Genomic DNA, 18172 nt, shown 5'->3' with positions numbered 1-18172 from the left:
TCATACGGTTTGGTTTTTGCGCGGATGAAAAAAAAAAATTTTTTTTTGGGAAGAAAACGAAAAAAAAAAAACACAACAGCAACAACAACAACAACAAAAAACCCCTCTGCAAAAGACAATTTCCCGAGCAGAGCGCCCCGGCCGCCCCGCGCGCTCGGCGGCTGGGAAGCGCCGGGCCGGAGGAGAGGGGAGCGTCTGATAATTGCAGCTTCGTTAGATTTCGGGTTTGGGAGGCTGCGGTTCGGTCGCTAATATCCGCCGCCCATTATCCCGGCTAATAAATTTGACCTATTGTTCGTTTGTTAAAATGATGTCACCTTGGAACAGTCCCTAAGCTCCTATTTCCATGAATTAGGCCTTTATTGAAAGCCGGGAGCCAATGGGAGGAGAGAGGCTTGTTGATCGCAGCCAATGGCTGCGGCGGGAGAGGAATTAGCAGCGGAAACTCCAGGTTCGGTTCAAGAAAGATGACACAGAGCCTGTCGGGCCCGCGCACTCTTGGCAAAGTTTCAGTGCGACGAGAGGCGCCGGGCGCTCCATGGCCGCGCCGTAACGGGGACCCAGCCGCCTCCCCGCCCAGCCCAGCCCAGCCCTTCCGCCCGCCCAGGATGGAGGCGCCCGCCAGCGCGCAGACCCCGCACCCGCACGAGCCCATCAGCTTCGGCATCGACCAGATCCTCAACAGCCCGGACCAGGACAGCGCGCCCGCCCCGCGGGGCCCCGACGGCGCCAGCTACCTGGGAGGGCCCCCCGGGGGCCGTCCGGGCGCCACGTACCCGTCCCTGCCCGCCTCCTTCGCCGGCCTCGGCGCGCCCTTCGAGGACGCGGGATCTTACAGTGTCAACCTGAGCCTGGCGCCCGCCGGCGTGATCCGGGTGCCCGCGCACAGGCCGCTGCCCGGGGCCGTGCCGCCGCCTCTCCCGAGCGCGCTGCCCGCCATGCCCTCCGTGCCCACCGTCTCCAGCCTGGGCGGCCTCAATTTCCCCTGGATGGAGAGCAGCCGCCGCTTCGTGAAGGACCGCTTCACAGGTGAGCCGGGCGGGCCATCGCGCGCCGGGCCTCGGCCTCCCGGGGGGGCCCTGGGTGCTGCGCCCCGTAAGTCCTCCACTCCGGGGGACGGTTCTCGGGTCTCCACGCCGCGGAGGCCTCGGCGCCGCAAGGCTCCGGGCAGCGGGTGGGCTGGGGATGGGAGTGGGAGCGGGAAATCAGGCAGTTTTTGGGGGGGGAGGGGAGAGGGACAACGAGCCCTTACCCAGGGCGGGCAGGGAGGGGGGCTCTCTGGGGACGCGCGGGATCCACGAAATAGCGGAGCGCCCTGGACCCCCGCGGGGCGCGGAAAGCTCCGCGGAGCCGCCCGACTGGGCTTCAGGGGGGGTCTCGCTTGTGTCCCCGCAGCGGCGGCCGCGCTCACGCCCTTCACCGTGACCCGGCGCATCGGCCACCCCTACCAGAACCGGACGCCGCCCAAGCGCAAGAAGCCGCGCACGTCCTTCTCTCGCGTGCAGATCTGCGAGCTGGAAAAGCGCTTCCATCGCCAGAAATACCTGGCCTCGGCCGAGAGGGCGGCGCTCGCCAAGTCCCTCAAAATGACGGACGCGCAGGTCAAAACCTGGTTCCAGAACCGGAGGACCAAGTGGAGGTGAGCGCGGCGCGGCCCGGCCCGGCCGACCCGGAGAACCGCCCTTCCCGCGCTGCCGTGGGACTCGCCCTCCCCCCCACCCCGGCCCACCGCGCCGCCGCCTCTTTTTCCCGAGTCCAACTTCTTCCCCTCCTCCCCGCGCCTCGGCTTCTCCTCCACCCCCACCCCAGGGTCCCTCTCCGGGAAGCTCCACAACTCGGCCGGCGTTTTTGTCGGTCCCGGGTTGGGCTCACCTGCTCCACCCCCATAAGCCTCACCCCCACCCCCTTCTCCCTCGGGCCATCCCGCCCGCGCGCCTCCCCATCGCCCACCCCCGGTGGCGAGCGGGTTCTGGGTCTTCCAACTCCAGCCCTTCACCCACCCCCGCTTTTTTTTTTTTGTCTTGTTTTGTTTTGTTTTTATCCGATGCTCGTTTCGCTACAACCCGCCAACGACGAAACCATCTTGTCCCGGAAGACCGGGATTGAGGCGAGGGGCCTGGGAGAGCGGGAGGAGGTTGGCGAGAGGACACCGTGGAGGTGGCGCGGGATACACACACACACACACACACACACACACACACACACACACACACCACAAACACACACACACAAACACACACGCGCACCCGCGCGCACACACACGCGCGCGTCCACACACGGCTGCCCGCAGGGCCAGGCATTCACGCGGACGCGCTAACCCTTGTTATCCCGCAAAAGAAAACGATCTTTGTTGTCGCCGGGCGTGCAGGTGGACGGCGGGTGGCGCGTCCCCCACTCGGCGACCGCCCGGCTCCCAACAACAAAAACAAAACGCTCCCAGCCCAGTCCCCACCCCCCAAACCATCCCCCAGCCCAGGCGCGCGCGCCGAGCCCCCGGCGCACCGCGAGGCAGCCGCGCCCCGCGCCTCCAAGGCCACGGCCGGTCTGGGCTCCTGGCAGGGCCCGGGGCCTGACGGGGCTGTCCCCTCTCCCTCCCCCCGGTGCAGGCGGCAGACGGCGGAGGAGCGGGAGGCGGAGCGGCAGCAGGCGAGCCGGCTCATGCTGCAGCTGCAACACGACGCCTTCCAAAAGAGCCTCAACGACTCCATCCAGCCCGACCCGCTCTGTCTGCACAACTCGTCGCTCTTTGCGCTGCAGAATCTGCAGCCCTGGGAGGAGGATAGCTCCAAGGTCCCCGCCGTCACCTCTCTGGTGTAAGCCACCAGCGCGCACTGTCGCCTAGGATCGCCGTCCCTCCCCCCACCCCCACCTGGCGGGGGCGCCTCGGACCCCCAGCCGGGCTGGGGAGGGGGAAACCGAGGCCAGGAGGGGAACGGGCCGCCCAGCTCGAGGGGGTCGCCGGGGCGCGGCCGCATCCCCGCGGGTCACCGAGGGGGACTGGGCCCGGGCTCCGCGCGGCTGCACAATCCGAGCCCCCGCCCCGCGCCCCGTCCCGCCCCAGGCCTGGACCTGACAAAGAAAGCGCCTTACGTTACTCCGCCCCTCGCCCGCACCCCCCGGGCCGGGCGACTGTATTATACTTTGTACTTTTGCCCAAACGTGTAAATAACAATAATAAAAAAGTTTTGGCTTTTTTTTTTTCTTTAGAAACTGGCCACCTGCTTCCCCGCGGGGGCCGCTGGAGGAGGGTTGGCCGGCCGAGCAGTTGGGGGAAGCGCCAGGGGCCGGGGCAAGCCCGCGTTTAGGCTGGGCTCACTCCGCTCCTTTTCCGTTTCTTTTATTTAAGTGGTTTTATTTAATAAAAAAAGAAGTTAGCTATTTCACTTAACGCCGCTTTTATTTCGTTTTCGTTCCACTAACGCTCGCGAAACCCGGGCCCCGCGCCCCACCCCAGCCGCGGTGCGCGCCAGGGCGCGTCCACCTCGCCAAGCCTCCTCGGTCTCCGCCTCCAGTCGAAGCCCGCGGCCCCGCGGAGGATCCGCGGAGCAGGTCAGTGCGTGCCGGCCGCGCGCAGGCTGGGTGCCCGCGGGATAGGGGGGCCGGGAGGGCCCGGTAGGCCCGGAGAACGCCGACCAAAGTCAGGGAGAGCCGGCATGAAGGCCGCAGCCGCCAGGTCAAACCCACTGGGGAGCTGAGAGGTGCAGCGACCTCCAACTTTCGCAGCGCGGGGGGCCACTCCTGCACCCTCCCCAACACCCGCGCTCAAGTTCCCCGTCCCCAGTGGTGCGCCGATGTGGGCGCTGCGTGCGCGGGCTGAGCGGCGGCGCCGGGGCCCCAGTGTCTCCAAATGCTAGGCGTTGCGGGAGTAAGGGGGAAGCACAGCCCCCAGACGCCCCGGAAGGGTTACAGGGGACCCACCACAGGTGGGACGTGACGTCATGGGACGTCACTGAAGTCACCGACGTGGACAGGAGAAGGGCGGGGCGCCCAGACCCCCAAGTCCAGGTGTGAAGGTGGTGTGGCCTGGCCCACCTCCGCAGCTCCAAAGCTGCAAGTTTTCGAGGGATCGTGGCTTGGGCCGCGGGCCACCCCCTAACAAGAAAAATATCCCCTGAATATATCTCGCTGAATATCCCCTCCTGCTCCTGGATGTAACCCCTGTCCCCTTTTTCGCTCTCTCTGGGTCTTCTGGCACCGAGTGCCGGGGAAGACGGCTCTCTGCTTTCCCGTGGGTGCGGTGCCCTCCCTCGGCCCCTGCGTGATTCTCTCTCCTTGCCTTCAATTTTGTTTCTCGGCACCCCTTGCTCACTGGTGCTTTTAGCCTCTCCGCTTTGTCTCCTCTACGCCCGCCCCTTCCTCTTTCCGCACCAGCCTTCAGGTCTCTCCTACATCTTCTCTGTCCGGGAAGGTGGTTTTGGTCTCACCTCTCAGAATCTCTTTGTCTGCCTCCCGCTTGCTCCTTTTCTCCCTCCGTCCCTCCTGCACGTGGGTCCCAGGGATCAATCGATCAGAAGCTGTCCCGGGAGGCCCTGTTGGGCTCAGGGGCCCGCCACCCTGCAGTTTGGGTGTTTTGGTTCGCTGGAAGCGGGCTGCCGGGGTTGTCTGGGCTGGCTGGGGTGCCGCCCGGGGAGGGAGTCTGGGGAAGATAGACAGTCCCTGTGTTCCCCTGCGCCTCCACCTCCCAGCCTGACCGGGCCCTGAGCTGCAGAGGACTCAGGCACCCCAGAGAGGGTGACTCAAAGCGTGCAGTTTCTCCCCTGCCTGTTTCCCCAAAATGTTTCTATGTTCTCTGCTAAAAGCTTCTCTGAAGGTTGGCAGCAGGGACGGAGGGAGCAACACAGCCCGTCCGCACCCGCGGCCTCTTCTTCCGGGTTTCTGATTATTCCTCCACTTCCCAGTTATGCTGTTTCTTTATAATAAGGGATCGTGGATTTTGTTCCTCTCAGTCAGGACTGTTGTTTGGCCAGGGTGATGCTTGATTTCCTGGGCTTTTGGAATGGCGGTGGGGGTTGGGGTGGGGGTCGGGGGAATCCATGCCGCTTTTCTCTCTTGCTCCCTGGTGGAGCACTTTGCAAGATCTCTGAGTGGGAGGCCAGCTGGGTCCCCTCTCGGGCAAGCCCAGGATGGGGACCAAGAGGAAGTGCACTGGGGCTCCGGTACCCGTCCCCCAACACACACCAGCCTGTCAAGGAGGCATTCGCCCTGAGCAACTGCTTTGTCTCAACCAAGCCTGACCCAGCCAGAGATCTAAGCCTCTGGGAGGGCAGGGGGTAGGGAGGTGCTGAGCTTACTTTTGTGGGGTCCCAGTGTGACCTCTACCCCAAGCCCACCCGGAAATTATGGGAGCGGACTGCTGCAAGGCAGGAGGGGGCCTGACCTCCCCTTCCTGAATGCCAAGTCCGGACTCTCCATTTTCAGTGTGGCCGTGCAGTTGTACAGCCAAGGGAACAAGGGGACGGTCCTGTGAGGAGACACAGCTCCCAAGTCATGAGTTGGGGTCTGCCGGAACTGCGGGATTAGGGGTCCAAACTTGGGGGAAAGAGGCTGGAGTCATCGGGGAGGACCACAGGTCACCCAACTCTTGCAAATGCCCCGACAGCTGACCTTGCATCGGCCCACCAGCACAGCCAGTCTGACTGGGAGGCCAATTGTGGGCTGAGGGCAGGAGATCAGGGCATGGTCAGTGGCCTGGCAGTCTGTTCTGGGGAGGCCTTGCTCTCCAACCCATTTTGCAGATGCAGGCCAGGAAGGCAAGAGGCAGGTTCTCCTCATGAGCCAATTTGAAGAGCCGGCTGGGAAGTGCACAGCGGCCCAGAAGGCCAGTTCAGAGGCAGACTGAAGGGACCCGGGTAGCGGGGGACGCTAATGCAGTCTCGCCTCTCCCTTCCAGAAAGGTCCCGCTGCCAGCCCCAGAGTGCCGAGATGGCGAAGAGCAGGGTCCAGAGACGGGAGTCTTTAGGGAGAGCTGCTCATTGCCCACAAACAGGCCAGTCCTGCCTCACACCCGACAGAGCAGCAAATGCAGTGGGAGGAGGAGGACGCTGGTTAGGGCACCGGGCAGAGCAACCCTGAAGGTCGCGGCGCCCCCCACCCCACTCTGCAGTTGGAAAAGAGCAAAACTCCAAAAGAAGTTCCAACATTAGTTCTGGGTCCAGCGCCTGAGTGGCTGTGGCGGCGGCAGACGCGAGTCCTATCCCTCTCGAGAACCTAGCACTCTCTCTAGCATCCAGAATGTAGCCGGGTGCGCGCGGCGGCCTGGGGCGCACCTGGAAGTCCCTCCACCCCCCACTAGGCCCAGTCTCTGCAGCCTAGGGGTGTCCCTGCTCCAGCATGGGCGGCGCGCTCGTTTTCAGATTCTCTAAGGCGCGGGCCTCCTGCCTCCCTGCACGTTGACCCGCCCTTGCCTTGACTGGCGCGCGGAGACCGGGCGTCTGCTGTCTCCGAACCGGGCCATGAGCGCTCCAGGGAGCCGTTGCGGCCCTGTCCCCGGCGGCGCGCTGCGCTCGCGCGCCCTCGGCTTCGCGGCGGACTGCGGGGGGACTGCGCGCGTCTCCTGTCCCAGGGCCCTAAGGTGCAGTTTGCAGCCGACCTTCAAGCCCCCGGCCTGGAATCCGGCGGGCGGTGCGTGTCTTTATCGCGGTCGTGGTCGGACCACGGGAGGAGAGTGGCTTCGGACTTCCCGCGCGGGGCAAGCCACGCTCCTAGGCTTGCGACCAACGTGCAGGGTACCCGGGACCCCGTGCCTAAAACCCTCCACCCACCTTCTGCTCCTCGGTTCCGTAAAAAAGGCTCGCGGGCCGCGCCGGCTAAAGCCAGCGGTGACAGGACTCTGAACCCCTAAAGGCGCTTTTCCCTCCGTGGAACTGGCCGGCTTTGCTCCCCGGCTGGCTCTGGAGCGCCCGGCGAGGCCTCCGCGTTTGCAACCGTCGGGAGCAGCTCCGCTCAGCCACGCCTAGATCCAGCCTTGCACAAGATATCGGGGGCTGAGACCATCCCCCTATATCTTGGTCCCGTCCTAGCGGGAGGCCATCGAGCGCGGTCGCCTTTCCTCTCGTCTGGCCCGCCCGGCTCCGGCCTGCGGCCCGCGCCCTGCATCCAGCGACGCCGGGTTCCCGGTTCAGCTCGGAGGCTCCCCTGGCTGTGCGGCTCCGCGCCTGACATTCGGCTGGGCTACGGAGCCCTGAAGGAGGGACCCTGGACCCTGGGAAGAGGCACCTTCGGGTCCAGCCGATTCGCAATGAATGGAAAAAAAAAAAACGGATGCGTGTTTTTAAAATAGAGAACTCTGAATAAGAAAAGCAAGCTCAACGCCTTCTGAAAAGGGAAGGGCTGGGTACGGGGCACTGCTGCTCGAATGGGCAGTGCCCACCCCCTACTTGAGCCCTAAGGTGGGGGCGCAGCAGGCCTCTCTGACTGGACCTGGCTGCCTCTGACCTCAGCGGGGAGTGTCTACCTCTCTTCCCTTGGAACCGGTCAGCCGTCAGCCGGCGCTCTTGTAAGTATCAGGCCCTGAGACCAATTAATAAGCTCGTTATTAGATCCTGTGATAAACTCCCAAGGTGTGGACACTGGTGGGCGGGGAAGAACAGGCACCTGGAGAGAAGCAGGTGGGAAGTCTCTCCGCCTCGTCATTCCACTGTACCCCACCCCCATGCATCCCTGTCTTTTGCATTCCCATTCTACAAAGGAGGAAACTGAGGTACAGAGAACATAGAGAACCTGTGAGGGGGATTAAGCCTTGCCCTGTGGCAACTGGGGAGCTCAAAGGTGGAAAGCCTAAAGCCTGGGGGACCGTGAGGTCCGGAGAGGACAGAGCCTCATCCCCACCGGACCACAGCTTCAAGCACCACCGGCCAAGGGGTCATTAAGGAGGTTCACGCTGACGCGGGTGTCCCTGATTTTGAAGAAGCCAAGTGTTCCGAGGCCGTGAAAATCTAAGACTGACATTAAAAGCCTCTGAACCCCTCACCAAAGCCCTGGCACTGGCCACTACCTGGTATGCATTCAATGACTTGGCTCTCAAACCCTATTGATCGATGGATTTATCAATCAGAAACTCATTGAAACTCCTTCTCTCTCTGTCTCCCTCTCAAGCCTGGGGCCTGGAATGGGCAGCATCCCCTTGGCTTCCTTCATTGCCCAGCCAGGAGCAATCAACTCCCTCCTCCTCCTCTTCCTCCTCCTCCTCCTCCTTTTCCTCCTCCTCCCTTTCCTCCTCCTCCTCCTCCTCCTCCTCCTCCTCCTCCTCCTCCTCCTGCCAGCCTAGAGGCTGCCAGCAGGCAGGACACCCTCTCCGGCACTAATGGGCGAGGACCCTGGGGCTGGAGAGGTGGTTCTGGGCTCCTCCGAGGGGCGCCCACGCAGTCTCCCTATCCCTTATGCTAAGCAGCAGCAGATTCGCATCTGCTGTCTGGGCGGGCACAGCTGGGACACTTTTGTTCCTCCAAGTAGTGAGACTAAAGAGGGGGGTGGGGGGTGGCAGGAGAGGAAACCCTACCCGGGACTCAGCAGGAACAGGCCCTGGGGGCAAGGGCCTTGCCTGTATCAGCAAGCACCATTTCTGGTTGGGACGCTGCAAGGGCCCCTCCTCGCAGCCCAGCTCCTGGCGAGGACCCATGCGGGAGCACAGGCGCTGGGTGACAGCCGTGGGTGATGGCAGCACCAGCTCCCGCCATCCTCAGACCACCCTAGGAGATGGGTACTATGCCATTCCTATCTTACCAAGGGGATACTGAGGCTATCAAGAGGGGCCCAGCATCCAAGAGGGCTGATTCCAGCTCATCGGCTTTTTAGTTTTCTTTTTTCTATCCTTTTTTTTTTTGCTTGTTTGTTTTGAGCATTGGACGCCCACCAGCGCTCAAGAACTACTCCCTGGGTTTTTGCTGGAGTGGGGGTCATTCTGGCGGTGCTGAGGGTGGGTCACGGAACCAGGCAGTACTGGGGATCAAACCCAGGGCCTCTGGCATGCACTCCGTCGGCCACTGAGCTCTCTTCAGCCCAGCTTGTTGGCTCTTCATCCGAGGACCCACAAACCTTCTTGTTATTGAGTCCGGCGTCCTTATGTGTCTGCCTGCCCAGTTCAGACCAGCCTGGCTGGGATTCCCCTGCAACCAGCTCAGATACTCAGATCCAAAGCCAAACACCCTGGGTTGGGCAGACAGGGTTGCCCAACCCTGCCACCATTTTCCTCCTTTGAGGCCACCAAAGGTGAGGGGATTACACCTTAAGTTGGGGGTCTTCTACTGCCTGCTCCCCAGGCCCACATGAGCTCCTGCGAGTGGATGGTGAGGAATGTGTGTGTGTGGGAGGGAATCTGCCAGGCCCTAAGGACCCCCACCTCCCCCCCCAGCTCAGGAAGGGAAGGCTGCATGTGCTGTGCTTGGTTGCCCACCCTCAGAGCTTTAAGGTGCCCGAGCTAAAACCCCAGCTCTCTGCCTCGCCGGCTGGATGGCCCAAGTCATGTCACTTTGCCTCTGCGCCTCAGTGTCCTCACCCTGTGGGATGGCTGTGCCCCGTGGGGTGGTCTGAGGACTGGATGGCATGATCCATTAGGCACTTCACCAGGAGCTCGATGCTCAAGAAACACTATGATGCACGCACTATTTTTATCGTTAGTGGTAGCTGCGCTTTCATAAGATATTTATCACTCTGGTTCTCCTTGTAGAGAGAAGGACGCGAGCACAGAGAAGATGAGTAACTTGTACCAGGTCAGACGCCCCAGGGGCAGAGCTAATTTCAACCCGGCTAGGTTAGAGACCCAGGTTAGAGACCCGACTCACCTGGTCCTAGGCAGCCTCTCCCCGGAAAGAGCCTGGTGGAAACAGTTGTCGGTGGTTGGTGGTTGTAAGGATCCAGATTGTTCAAAGCACAAGGGCGGTGCTCTGCAGCTTGGAGGTGGTGGTGGGGGGTGTTCCTGTGTGCCTTAGTTTATTGTTCACCTTGGTACCTGTGTATGACATAATAACAACAGTAACACTTCTGGACTATCAACTACGGACCAGGCAGTGACAAGAACATTTTACACAAGTGACTGCAAGAAAATCCCAAAACAAGCCCCGTGAGTAGACTCATGTTTGTGTCTTTTTGGTTGTTTATTTTATTTTGGGGAGTCACACCTGGCACCGCTTGAGGGAACCCACATATGTGGTGCCGGGATTGAAACCAGCATCACAGGCACTGCTGCATGCTAGGCACGGTCTTAACCTTTGTACCATCTCTCTCACCCAGGTAAATCCGATTTTGAAGATGAGCAATTTGATGTTTTTAGGGGAGCGTGAGCTAATTTACAAAGAACAGTTACACCAGATAACGGGCTGTGTGAGGTTCTGACTCCAGAGAAGGAAAAAACCAAGACAACCTACTGTGTGAGACCCCCGGGGCTGGTGTTCAGCCCTGGGCGAGTCTGGAATACTCTCACCCAGCTGTGCTCAGGCTTCCTCCTGGCTCTGCACTCAGGAACCCCTCCTGGTGTCCACTGCATGCGAGGCAAGCGCCTTACTCGCTCTATTATCTCTCCAGCCCCTCTAGAAACAGTTCTGACACTCCGCCCTGCAGCTGAGGAAAGAAAGGTGGCTGGCTGCCTGCGGGTGCTGTCTGCCCCAGTTCTCTGACCCACCCAGGAGGCTCCAGTCTGTTTTGAAAGCTGAGGTGCTCTAGGCAAATGGCTACAGATCCAGTGGTGGTAGGTAAAACTCTCCCTCAAAAATGTGGCTTCTCGGGGCTGGAGCGATAGCACGGCGGGTAGGGCGTTTGCCTTGCACGCAGCCAACATGGCCGACCCAGGTTCGATTCCCAGCATCCCATGTGGTCCCCCGAGCACCACCATAAGTGACTCCTGAGTGCATGAGCCAGGAGTAACCCCTGAGCATCGCTGGGTGTGACCCCCCCCCAAAAAAAAGCAAAAAAAAAAGTGGCTTCTCAGGGGCCAGGAGCCTGGCAAACTTGGCCTGGGCTCTCTATGAGGGAGGGGGCGAGGGTGAGTGGAAGGGCAGTGAGGTCCTCTCTGGAGTAAGAGGAACTGGAATGGCCACACCCTCTGCCTCCAAGCACCTGGTGCAAAGGGCCAGGCTGATTGCTGCTCCCCTTCCTTCTCCTCTCTCCCTGGTGCATTTTTTGGGTCCACCTCCATTTACCTTTATTTATTTCATGCGGTGCCAAGGACGGAAATCAGGGTCTCACACATGCGAGGCAAAGGCTCTGTCACTGAGCCCCAGCCCCATCGGCCTTTAGAACAAGTTGCTGGGGCAGGAGTGATAGTATAGCGGGTAGGGCGTTTGCCTTGCACGTGGCTGACCTGGGTTCGATTCCCAGCATACCATATGGTTCCCCGAGCACCGCCGGGAGTCATTCCTGAGTGCAGAGTCAGGAGTAACCCCTGAGCATCGCCGGGTGTGACTCAAAAAGCAAAACACAAACAAACAAACAAAGAACAAGTTGCTTTGGGATGACGACCCCAAATTTTGACCTTCGTGTTCAAAATCAGGGAAGTAGGGACATCTGTGTCCCTCAACCACGTTGGAGTTCAGCTTCGATAAGGGGATTGTTGTGTTTCTCTTCCAGCTCATGGGGCGAAAGGCACAAGAGACCAGAGCATCTAAATCCTGAAGGGAAGGTCTGGGCTGGAGTCTTGGATGTGCCCCTTCCCCATGAGCCCAAAGACCATGCGTACACCAGACAAGCTTCCCCTGGGAAGCCTCTGCCCTGCGCACTGGGCATTCAGTGGCGGGTTCAGTGAGTGCTGGCAGCTGGCCCAGGCGTACAAGGCTTCTGCGTAGCTACAAGCAGCCTCACCCTGGTGGTCTGTACCTAGAGAATCGGGGGTTACAGTCTGAGGCCTCCCCGCAGGAAGGTGGCTAGGGTATTCGGAGGAGTAAGTTGAACCTGTACTTGATAGAGTTTAAAAATGACTTGTCAATGGTTCACAGTTTACAAAAACAGATTTCTGCTGGGGCACCTTCCAATGGCTCAGATTTATGGCTTCATCTCGTGGGCTGGAAAGCGTACCCTGCCTGATCTAACAAATGGGGAAAATGCATGAACAATTTGTTGGCTTTTTTTTTTATCAAGTTTCCCCAAATATGTAAACTCCAAGAGCGCCTTCTCCTCTTTAAATGATCATTCATTTGTCTCCAGACTCTATCTTTTGGCACAATTTATTATTCTCTATTTCAAAAAACTTAAATGCATTTTGCATATTAGCGCGTAACTCTTGTTCCTGTCTCCTCCGTTGTGGAAAGGGCTGGATTGCTTTTATAAAGAAAAAAATGGCTAATAAAATTGGCCTCAGCACCATTGCTCTGCAATTCTTATGAACAGTAAAGTGGTACTTACCGTCATTGATGTTAAAAGCTATTTCTAAATTATGGTGCCATTTATTATCTCTAGTGTCCAAAGTAAGTTTAAATGATGCTTATAATTCATGTTTTACCAAATTTCCTTTTCCCCCCGAGGATACCTCTGATTAACTTATGCACATTAAAGCGCTTTTTAAATTCTTCTTTTATTGCCATTATGCTCTGAAAATCTCAGCGATTCTCAAAAATGGGTAATAAACTTGAGATAAAATGCTGCAGTTTTAGATCAATGCTGACATATCACTGTGGTGATTTCTACAGAGCTAAAGTGATAATGCTTCATATTTACGGAATATATACTAGGTTATTACTACAGTATTACCATTTTGTTCTAAGATGAAATGAGTAATTTACCAATTTATTAAACAGTTACATTTAAGTATTGCTTAGGACATTACCACCCCAATCTGTTTACTTAGCTTGAAGAGTTACCATTAAGATACCCTGTTTATTTAGGTAAAATTTGTAATCATCATGCCTTCCATTAACCAACTTATTTTTCTGCAAGGCTAATTGTCTGGAAATGAGTTTCTTCTTATTTACTGTGCTGCATTCTGCTTAGCTGGCTAAAAATGTCACCCCAGCAAGAAGTGCTAGGGAAATTAATAATACATACAGAGAACAGTTTTAATTAGTATAATACCAAATGTTAATAAAAGATTTATGACACCGTTAAAAAGTTCTAACAGAAGAGATCTTAACGGCTTCGGGCTCAGTTTGCCAGGGGAGGACGGACTCATGGCTGCAGCTTTTGTGGGTGGTCAGATCTGGGTCATTCTCAGGAGCTGCAGGGGCTCTGGGGAGAAGGACGTGGGGGTGGGAGACTGCCCCCAAGGAGGTTTGCCGGGAGAGGAATAGAGTTCTTACTGAGAAAGGGGCATTTGGACCTGGAGGCAAAAGGTTAATTCTACCCAAGTCTTCCTGGTTAGAGGGTCACAGGCCAGGCTAAGCGCCGTCCTGCCAACCTCAGACCCCCGACATTTCCCGGGGGCCACTGGTCTCTAATCAGATTTGGGAACGAGGCTTTCAAGAACTGGGCTACTTTGAGGCTCAAAACCAATGGGGAAAACGGACTGACACTGGGATTGGTGGCTGCCGGGCACCTTTGGCCCACTCTGCACCTTCAGCCACCTGCATCTGTCTTAATCTTCATAACTCCACCCTCACTGTGCCAGTTGGGGATAAGCCCCAGGAAGGGTCTGGTCCTGGCCCAAGGGGACCCCGCAAGGGCATGGAGCAGAATCTGGGCACAGCTTTGTGCAAACTCTGCCCTGTAGCAGGCGACCCTGAGACCCACCCACACCTCTCCTCCCTGAGGCCCACTGAATCAGTGACATTCTGAGGTGCAGCCAGATGCTTCCGTTTTCATTGGGATGGGCCGGCACTCTTCCCCGTCCTCCCTGTCTCCCGCTTGCCCCAAAGACACAACGATCTTTCTTGTGTCATGGCACTGCTGTACTACGACACGAGCTTAAGAGGGACCATTTTTTTCTTAATGTCTCAGGGCTGGCAGGCACACAGTGGGTCTTTTAGAAAAGCTTTAAGTGCTCAAGGAGGCCAGGAAACCAAAAGAAGGGGCAAGCTCATTTTCCACGTGCATGCACACTGGAGAGAAACACTGACCTGAGATTTACCTTATTGGATAGTAAGAAGTCATCCCTCCCTACTGACCTCACACAGCTTTGACTCAAGTATAAGGCATTATTTTTAATTTATTTATTTATTTATTTATTTATTTTGGGGTCACACCCTGCGATGCTCAGGAATTACCCCTGGCGGTGCTCAGGGGACCCTATGGGATGCTGGGAATAGAACCCGGGTCAGCCGCGTGCAAGGCAAACGCCCTACCCGCTGTGCTATCACTCCAGCCCCTCAAGTATAAGGCATCATTATTGTTGCCATTTTTCCAATCCCCAAGGGCCAGGTCTGGGGGCCACTGGGAACCCTCTACATGGTGAGCTGACAAGTAATAAAACTGACTGCCAACTTTCCCAAACTTCTCTCCCACTTGAGAAACTCCACATCGTATCATGCGAAACTCCGTGTTATGAGAAGGGTAATGACTCGATCCGCCAGGCCTTGATTTAAAGAGAGAGGGGACAGAACTCAAACCAACAAAAGCCCTCAAACAGAAGTTCTCCAGGAGAGATGGCAAGATGGCCTGAACCGCTTCTCAGAAGAGATAATGTTTGGGACTGGGAAGAGATTCACCGGAACACCACACTCTTCCCGGCTGTTGCCCTAAGAAGGATCCGGAGTCCTGCAAAGGATGATGGATAAATAAATGGAGGAAGAAAAGCAATGAAACCCTCATGTGCACAACAGCTTGGGTGAAGCGTGAAAACATCAGAGAGTCAAACACAAAAGACGGTGTCTTACATGATTTCATTTATAATAATTTTGCAGGAGGGGTAAATCCCTGGAGACGAACGGGGGCCAGGGAGAGGTCTCAACGGGAGGAGTGCAGGCTTTGCATGTGGGAGGCCAGGATCTCATCCACAGCTGCTCCAGAGGGAGCAGTTCCCTGAGCACCACCGGGTATGACCCAAAAAACAGACAGTGAAGTGCTTGGTGGTTGCCAGGATACAGGGGGAAGGAGGCACTAGGGGTTCTTATTTGAGGTACCGGGTGTTTTTCTGGGGTGATGAAAAAGTTCTGAAGCAAGACAGAGAAAGAGAAGAGAGCAAGAGGGGGCCACACAATGTTGTAGACACACAAAAAGCCAGAGAATTGCACATAGGACAAAGTTAGCTGTGTGTTATAGGAATTTCACCTCCAGGTTTTTAAAGTTGTTTCCACAATAGGAGTCAAAGCATCCATGGTCCCCTGTCCCTAGGCTCATCACAGCAGTGGTCTTGAGAGAGGGACCACGTGTCCATCATTTACAGATGGGTCTAAATAAGCTAACATTGCCCTTCTCTGGAATGAAAGGCACCTGTCAAAAAAGGATGGGGAGGGGAACTGACAGTTACTTACATGGAAAGGGGTCCGTGTAGCATGATGAAGTGGAACCATTTTGTGTGAAATACTATGAACATTATGTCCCTCTAAAAAATATATACATGGAGGACCAGAGTGATAGCACTGCCGTTAGGGCACCTGCCTTGCATGTGGATCATGGGGTTCTATCCCCCGACCCCAGATGGCCCCCCAAGCACTTCCAGGAGTAACCCCTGGGCCCAGAGCCAGGAGGAAGCCCTGAGTACATCTGGATGTGCCCAAAAACAAATTTTAAAAAATGTTACTGTGGGGGCTGGAGCAGTAGCACAGCGGGGAGGGCGTTTGCCTTGCATGCGGCCGAGCCGGGTTTGATTCCCAGCATCCCATAGGGTCCCTCGAGCACTGCCAGGAGGAATTCCTGAGTGCATAAACCAGGAGTAACCCCTGTGCATCACCGAGTGTGATGCAAATAATAATAATAATAATAATAATAATAATAATAATAATAATGTTACTGGGGCCAGAGAGATAGTAGAGCCAATAAGGCAAGCTTGCCGTACATACATCTGACCTAGGTTTGACCTTTGGTACCCCATATAATCTCCTGAGCTCTCCAGGAGTGATCCCTGAGCACAGAGCCAGGAGTAAGTCGTGAGCAAAAACTAAAATATAATAATAAATAAAAATAAAAGACAGACATAGAGGTCTATACTTTGTACAGGCACAGGGTGGATGCCAAATGGATGATTTTCTCGACTGAGGAAGAAAGAGTGAGAGGGGCAGGCACATTTGATGGATCACATCATTTGGCACCCACTGGGGGGGAAAAAAAGATTTTAGGGGAACTAAATGAGCATGTTTGGAATTAAGTCAAAAGTTAAAATAATACTTAAGATGCAGGGCCCTTCATAGTTTATACAGTTCAAGATTTGGGTTTTTTTTTAAAACATATAAACATTCAGATCAAACAAACAAAAGTCAAACTGCGTGAGACATCAAAGGATGAAAGGTCAGACTCAGGAGGAGAAGGAGAGGGGCCCAGTAAGCGTCCAGCTCCCAAGTCTAAAATATATTTCACATTTGCACACACTCCCTTATAATTTTCAGAATCCAATACGGAGACTATTGAATCTGGTACGTTTATGACTGTCACATGTGCAAAACATGTGCGCACTTCTTAGCTAAGCAGCCCCTGGGATGAAGGACCGGCAAAACCTCTTTATTCCCATTATTGGGATGCTTCAGATGGTATTTTTACATGGAACAATTTGGATGACTGTCTCAGTGTTTCGCTTTGTTTTGACTAACTCTGTAGGCCTCTCTGAGTTCGGCAGGGCTCTCAGTTACTTCAACTAAATATTCTTTCAAGATGATAACGCAAAGTCATGAGACTTTCCTTTTGGTTCATCAGCGACTTTTCTCCAGCAAAGGCCATGTTTCACTTTCTGCTCCTTGACCCCCTTTGCAAAAGGTGGACCCCTTAAAATCTAGAAGGAGGGTCTGGAGAACTAACGCAGGAGTTAAGGCACTTGTCCCGCACATGGATGACCTGGATTTGGTCACCAACGCGACATATGGTCCCCCAAGCCCCTCTAGGCGAAATCCTGATCATAGAGCCAGGAGTAAGCCCTGAGCACCACTTTTTTGGGGACCACATCCTCCCCCCAAAACGTAATCTAGAATAATAGGATCCAAACATAATGACAAGTGGGCCCAAGCATGTGTTTCTGTGAGGGGCTGTGTGAATGTGTGCATCACTCTGTGTGTGTGTGTGTGTGTGTGTGTGTGTGAAATTTTCAAGGCAGAAGACAGAGCTAATTTTTCTCTCTTATTTGCAGTATATTATTTTCTGTAGGTCCTAAATAATTGATGAAGAGGTTCCTTTCCATAATTAAAATGGATGTCCCTACATGTCAACACCGATAGCTTTCCCAGTAATGAGTGGATTTAGATATACATTAAGTGTGGGTCCCAGTCACTCACGCCAGACGGCCGTGGTGCGGTGTTTGGGGTGGGGGAGACTGGAGAGCTAGTGGCAGACACAGGCCAGTGTCAGCAAAAAGACAGACGCCTCAGACATTGTCTGGCCGAATGCCCTGCTGACCACCCCAGGTGCCCCTCCCGCAAGCAGGTGAGCCAGATACAAAGAGGCAGCTGTGGAGGCGGGAAGCCCAACAGCCTTCCGGGTGCCAAGCAGAGTCTGTGGCTTCTGCTCACCTTTCCTCGCATGTCATTCCAGCCTCTGCCCCTTCGGGACATTGTCCAGTCATCCCTGAACTCAATCCAGACCTGCTCCCACCACCTTTCCCGGCAAAGGGTCTGGGAAGGTGGGGTAGAGGCAAGGGAACCCTTTCAGATGTACTGGAAGTCTTAAAAATCTCTGGGATTGGGCTTTGCATGGGTGAGGTCCTAGGAAAATTTATATTAAAATTTATTAAAAATATAGAATCTTGTAGCTAAGAGGACGAAGAACCTCCGGCTCCGGGCACATCTCTTTGATTCCACTGTTCTTCCTGCATTAACATATGCCTCAGAGACCTGGGCCCTACGCAAACAAGATGAGAACGCCATTCAGGTCTCCCAAAGAAGAATAGAAAGAGCTATGCTTGGAATATCACGTTTCACTCAAATGAGAGAACGAATCCGGAGTTCTGACATCCGTCGACGATCAAGAATCAGGGACGCTGTCTCATTTGCCAAGGTGTCGAAAATCAGATGGGCTGGTCACGTAATGAGATTTAAAGACGACCGTTGGACTAGAGCTGTTACTGACTGGATTCCACGGGATGTCAAGAGACCGCGTGGCCGCCCACCTACCAGATGGTCAGACTTCTTTGTCAAGGTCATGAACGATCGGTTTGAGGCCCTCCATGTTCCCG

The 18172-nt window shown here is 55.9% G+C and overlaps 1 protein-coding gene across 1 annotated transcript; it reads left to right on the top strand.

The window, feature by feature from the left end:
* The first annotated feature begins 556 nt into the window (after nt 1–556).
* Nucleotides 557–3259, top strand: TLX3 (T cell leukemia homeobox 3). Its single transcript, XM_056133117.1, has 3 exons — nt 557–1029; nt 1396–1639; nt 2607–3259. The coding sequence occupies exons 1-3, from the start codon at nt 609–611 to the stop codon at nt 2815–2817; spliced, it is 876 nt and encodes a 291-aa protein (XP_055989092.1). The 5' UTR covers nt 557–608; the 3' UTR covers nt 2818–3259.
* The last annotated feature ends 14913 nt before the right edge of the window (nt 3260–18172 follow it).

Source organism: Sorex fumeus, unplaced genomic scaffold, assembly GCF_029834395.1.
Source record: "Sorex fumeus unplaced genomic scaffold, SorFum_2.1 ptg000097l, whole genome shotgun sequence".
Taxonomy (NCBI): domain Eukaryota; kingdom Metazoa; phylum Chordata; class Mammalia; order Eulipotyphla; family Soricidae; genus Sorex; species Sorex fumeus.
This window is presented reverse-complemented; position numbering and strand designations above follow the sequence as displayed.

Coding starts and splice junctions, on each gene's coding strand:
- TLX3 (XM_056133117.1), top strand. CDS start 609: ATGGAGGCGCCCGCCAGCGCGCAGACCCCGCACCCGCACGAGCCCATC. Junction 1,030..1,395: donor CGTGAAGGACCGCTTCACAG/GTGAGCCGGGCG, acceptor GTGTCCCCGCAG/CGGCGGCCGCGCTCACGCCC. Junction 1,640..2,606: donor AACCGGAGGACCAAGTGGAG/GTGAGCGCGGCG, acceptor CCCCCGGTGCAG/GCGGCAGACGGCGGAGGAGC.